Here is a 6000-nt window from a genome sequence, read left to right as displayed (position 1 = left end):
GTAAAAAGAGGATGGAGGAGAAAAGAATATCAAAACATATGATGGAAATGAAGTTGAAGAGAAAGAGAGTGACAGGGAGACCAAGAGAAGAGAGAAAATATTTTTCACTTTGAAAATTATATAAAAATGAAAATCTCCACATTTTATTGATTGATGCCAAAGAGGAATTTTAGGATTAACATAACTACTGATTGGATCTAGAAATAAAGAGAGCAAAACTGTTATTCAGGCATAATATATGGGGATCTGTTTTACCCCACATATGGAGTAAAACCAATCAAAATTCAAAATCTCATAATTTTAAGGTACTAAATATTTTCAACATATACAGTTGAGTAGTCAAAAGATCAAAAATGTTAAAAACAAATATTCAAGACATTCAAATTTATATATATATTTTAAATAAAGACCATTCAAAATCATCAGTATTACCCCACTTTTCAGTAGAGAAATAGGACAAGGGTTGGACATACATATTGTATATTTTCTTTATTTTTAAATAAGCTCTTTATTGCAAAATATGCTTTTATTCACATAATATTCCAAAAAATTGTTTCATTTGTTCTGTCAGTTCTTGACTACAACAGTGCACTGCTGATGAGGATGATGAATGAGGTTCATCATTCTGAAACAAATTAACTGGCCAAACATAGCAAGCATAGTGAATGGGAGCGAAAGCCAGCTTTCTCCACCTTTAGCAGAGGCAGAGTAATGTCATCTAATATTGTTCATGATGTTTTCTCTGAGTCACCATTCCAGCCTGAGAACTGATTATCATAAAAGTGAACTATTTTCTGATACATTTCTTTACATAATGTCCTAAGAGATACCAACAATTGTCTGATATTACAGGATATTTTTTATAAAGTGTATGTAATTCAAAGCCTATCTGAAAATTGATTACAGGGATATTCAAATAATGTCCATTCTATCAATCACTTGAAATGTGATAGTTACCATCTCATTGTATTGATCTGTATGAGTCCAACAAAGACTAAGGTCAATTTAAGTGTCACCAACACCACCATTCAGCGCTGTTTCCCATCCTAAACTTCGCTCCACCGCCATCTTCCACTTTGAATACCGGATATCCCGCTCTAGATATAAGATGAAACAGAATTAAATTGATTAGGCACATCAAATATAATACCTCAAATTTTACTTAATTGCTACCCAAAAATAACAGATTCTGAGAAGTAACACTGTTGCAATACATATAGAGAAAAAAAATTAAGCAACATTTATTAGTTAATCCATGTTGAGATGATTTTAGAAACAAATTCTCATATATGGATTTTACAAACACTTGGAACAAAAGCTCAATTTTGCAATTTCTAGTATTAATGAATAGTTCTATTCAGATTATTTTCAGTTCTACATATCAGGAATACAACAAGTTTACATAAAACCCATCATGCATGCTCTACAAAAGAACTGGTGTAAGCCCTGTAGAGTTACATTGTGCAGCCATCTTTCTAAATTTAAGTTACATTTCTAACATTTTTCCAGTTGATGAGACATGCAAAAATATTGACAGTATAATCATTCACTCAGCATTAACATCCTATAGTATGATAGCAAATAGTTATGATTCCTATGGTTTATATACTTTAGAACAAGGAATGTTTCCGTTCAATGTGTATGTGAAGTAAAACGCTTAGGAGATTACTTTGATCCTCGATTGTTGTCTACATATATATTCTATATTACACACTGAAAAGGAGTAATTTTTAAATATAAAAAGGGACACACAAGGTCAATAGTATTCTGACAGAAGAGAAATTACTTTTTTACAAGAAACATTAAGAATTGAAATCAATAGGCAGATGTTTCTGAGATCTCAACTTGTAAAATGTCAAAGTTGCTTGAATTCAAATTATACTAACTAGCAAATGTACCTGTGTTTCTTATACGGATTTTTCCGTAAATTACTGTAAAGGCACTGAGTAAGATTATACTAAATTGCATCTACAAACGGACTTCACCATGCGACACCTCATTCAGTATTCTACATGGTTGGTACTATGACATTTTCTCGTATGTCCTATATTTATGGGTTACAATCAGTTAGTCACTGAATGGGGTAAAATTTGGTACAGTTTTTACATACTACTTTATATTTTTGATATCCATGTGACACTGGAATCATAACATTTGGCGAACATATGGCCACTGGTCATGTCAATGTGCGTGTCCAATGTCACGATTGCGTCTTTCCTATAAGTATGCCAAACGATAACTTATACGCGTAAAAAGTACAAAATTAACTTGAAATGGAGAACTACAGCTCTATTTAACGTATAAGGGATAGAAATACAACAAAAAGTCATAGGAACCCCCCACCAAAATGAAAGGCGATTGTGCTTTCTGTTTTGCGATACGACTTACTGTTTAGTCACCAATTATTCTGAAACTAAGGTCTGCACCAGCGTTAAAATTGCATCCATATTCTGATATCTTCTGGGGCCAAAAGTTATACATTTGCATAGCTTGGAATATTCCCTCAAAGAAAAGTGTGTCCAGGCTTCAGGATTAGCATTTGCATATGTACGGAGTAAGAAAATAATACAGCTAAGAAAGTTGAAATTAATAGAAAATAGGTTAACAACTGAGAACAGCCGGTTAGGACATAATATGTAAAAACCAAGTGAATGTTTTGGGAAATCAAATGCCGCTCAGTAAATTATGCTGATATGAGTTAAGGATATAAGAAAGCGGTAACAGAGGAGAAATTTAGGCACAGGGATTCCTAGATGAACAGATAAGAAGTCTACCCAAGGAACAACCACGACTTTACAGGAATGATGATGAAAATGGCAATACTTTACTTCCCTGCTGGCAAGCAGTCAGAGACGTTACCATGATAACCTGTAGGTTCGTTGTCGGTCTGTCGGTTATTCAATACAGAGCATAGTAATTTTCTCCGTCACTTGAAGAGCAAGGTAAATTATAAACAATACAAAAGTTGTTTATAATAAAGAGACGTTTCACCTACAGTCCATGGTGTTTACAGAAAGACAGTACTATAAGAGAAAATGGAGGAAAACTGTTCGTGTTTTCCTATAAACACCCAGTCTATTCCAAGATTTTAAAATGATGCATATCAAAACTTTCCCTGGGATGTGTATACACTAAATGTGTCGTTTGGTCGATATCTATCTAGCTTTTTCGCTGTGATAGTGGAACAAACAGACAAACAGACACGAAAAATAAAAACCACCGATTCGGTACTGAGTTGACCTAAAACGGATAAATAGCTGAAACATTGGCAAAACAAAGGAAATTACAGACAGCGGACCCCCTACAACTTTTTTTATATAGATAAATCCCAAATCTGTAAGCCTCCGTGGCTCAGACGGCAGCGCGTCGGCCTCTCACCGCTGGGTTCCATGGTTCAAATCCCAGTCACTCCATGTGAAATTTGTGCTGGACAAAGTGGAAGCGGGACAGGTTTTTCTCTGGGTACTCCAGTTTTCCCTGTCATCTTTCATTCCAGCAACACTCTCCACTATAATTTCATTTCATCTGTCAGTCATTAATCATTGCCCCAGAGGAGTGCGACAGGCCTTGGCAGGTGGCATGATTCCTATCCTCGCCGCGTGGTGGGGGCTTCATTGATTCCATCCCTGACCCGGTCATTGACTGGAAAACAGGTTGTAGGTTTTCTCACATCCCAAATCTCTTCAAACAGTTTTAAATCTGAAGTTGATACTTCCAGCATCTTTCATAAGTCAATCTAATTACCGATATGTAATAACCTATTTTCACACTTCTTTCTTTCCTTAATATGCAGACAGTCATGTAGCAATACATTGGATGTAGCTATGTGCTTCATAAGTAATGAAGTCATACAGCAGCAGAAGCAGCAGCAACAGTACAACAACAAGAATAAGAACAAAAACAACAACAACTTGCCCTTGGAATTAAAGGGATCAGAGAGAGACTTACAGGACAATGTACATGCTTGAAATGTTAATAAAAATGTGCATACTGAATCCTGATGGTATCAAAATTATTTAATTTGTTTATCACTGACATAAAGTGAGCAGTGTTAGTTATATTGTTCATATAAATATAGGTTTTAGCAGTAAAAACTATACTGTGTATAGAGGATTATTACCAAGTTCGATAGTTGCAGTCATTTAAATGCAGCCAGTATTCAGTATTCAGGCGATAGTGGGTTCAAACCCCTGTATGATGGTTTTCCATTTTCACACCAGGCAAATGCTGGAGCTTTACCTTAATTAAGGCCATGGCTGCTTCCTTCCCACTCCTAGCCCTATCCTGTCCCAGTAGAAAATAAAAAAAGGATTATTCAGCTAAGATGTTACCTCAAATAACTCATGAATCATTAAAGATATTGACATTCTGTTTTCGCTTTCATTAATGGTACCAAGAGGCTCATAATCAAACTTGCAATATTTTTTTATTTTTTTTTATTTTTTTTTTTAGGGTGTCAATATCAGCTGTGTTAATGTGATAACTGTGATAACTGACTTTGTTTTTTTAAACAGAGCTACCCTGCTTTCTAAACCTAGGAATAAACTTACAGACATTACAAATTCAGTGCAGTGATTATTTTGAAAATCAGTCTTCCTGGAAAAATTGTGCAAGGGACTTGGATATTTTCTCGTACTTCAAGACATGAAATCTATCACATTGTTTTTCATATAATCTTCATATGCACTGAAAGTCTGGTAGATGTAAACTCTTGATGTAGATGTTGATTCCCATAGGGAATCAGAAATAATTGTTCCGAATGAGTACATTTATAATACCAATATAAATGGTCCGTTATTGGACATTATAAATTTTCCAGCTAACTCATTCTTGGTTGTCAGCATTTCGCCCCCGTGTGCTAGGCTGGGCTCATCAGTTGGTACCTAACACACCTACCAAGACGCTGGATAGTGCATACCGTGGAGGCCACTGCGTAGGCTAATTGTAGCCACCGGCAGTGCCAATGCACTATGACAGACATTGTCTCATTATCAAAAATTGATGCCTGCTTGGCCATCAGATGATGTAGATGTTGATTCCCATAGGGAATCAGAAATAATTGTTCTGAATGAGTAAATTTATAATACCAATATAAATGGTCCGTTATTGGACATTATAAATTTTCCAGCTAACTCATTCCTGGTTGCCAGCGTTTCGCCCCCGTGAGCTAGGCTGGGCTCATCAGTTGGTACCTAGCACACCTACATTTTGTAGTGAAAATCGTGTCACCACATGTCACAGATCGTATGATGCAAGTACTCCTCGAAAAAAATGGAATGTATTCAAATGTGCTTCATTTGCCAGCTGTAGGCAGTCCTGTTCAATTAAATCACAAACCGGCTGGCCAGAAACTGTTGATGTACAGAGTTCCTTTCCCTTCTGATAATAGCTACTGTGCCCATGAACACACTATGATAAATTGTATGATTTAACATCTGTAATATCATCATGTAAAGGAAAAACGGACATGTGATGGCTTTCCTTTCCCTTCTGTTCTTTTCTGAAACTGGAGGTACGAGCTTTGCAAGGCCTAGGGAGCACTGGCATAGCCAGGGGGGGTGGGGTGGGGAAGGGGCTCCCCTCTCCCAAATGTTTCCTGAAACCAGAGAAAGGATCAGCTGTTGTTTTACGTATGGTACGAACACCTTAAAAATTTACACTGATATGTTAAATTAACATAGCGACAAATAATCTACTAGCAAGGCTCAGTAGGGCCATACATAATTCTCCATATTTGTACTGCTTGAATGAAAGGAAAACACTTAGGATTGTGATGCGCAGGGATATTTCCCTGTAGAGGCCTCAGTATTGGGAATATAATCATGTATTGACAAATGTCAAGAGATGAGGAAAAGGGCACTTAGCAAGGGATTACTTAGTAGGGGGTCGGAACGTGACCACCGAGATAAAGGGGGCCTTGGCCAGAAACAGTTGCAAGCTTACAACATTGTGTCAGCTTTTGCTCATCAGTTCCAGGAAACAACAATGTCCTAGGGATGT

General features: G+C 36.5%; 1 protein-coding gene across 1 annotated transcript in view; it reads right to left on the bottom strand.

Moving 5' to 3' along the window:
* Positions 1-489: 489 nt before the first annotated feature.
* Gk1 (Glycerol kinase 1) overlaps positions 490-6000 on the bottom strand; it is a 125156-nt gene continuing 119645 nt past the window's right edge. The window contains exon 9 of the mRNA XM_067137454.2: positions 490-1097. Within this exon, the coding sequence (XP_066993555.2) occupies positions 1006-1097 (92 nt within the window). The 3' untranslated portion in view covers positions 490-1005. The remainder of the gene's footprint in view (positions 1098-6000) is intronic.

The sequence above is a fragment of the Anabrus simplex genome, chromosome 1, assembly GCF_040414725.1.
Source record: "Anabrus simplex isolate iqAnaSimp1 chromosome 1, ASM4041472v1, whole genome shotgun sequence".
Classification (NCBI taxonomy): Eukaryota; Metazoa; Arthropoda; class Insecta; order Orthoptera; family Tettigoniidae; genus Anabrus; species Anabrus simplex.
The sequence above is the reverse complement of the archived record's forward strand: the minus strand, read 5'-3'. Positions and strand labels throughout refer to the sequence as shown.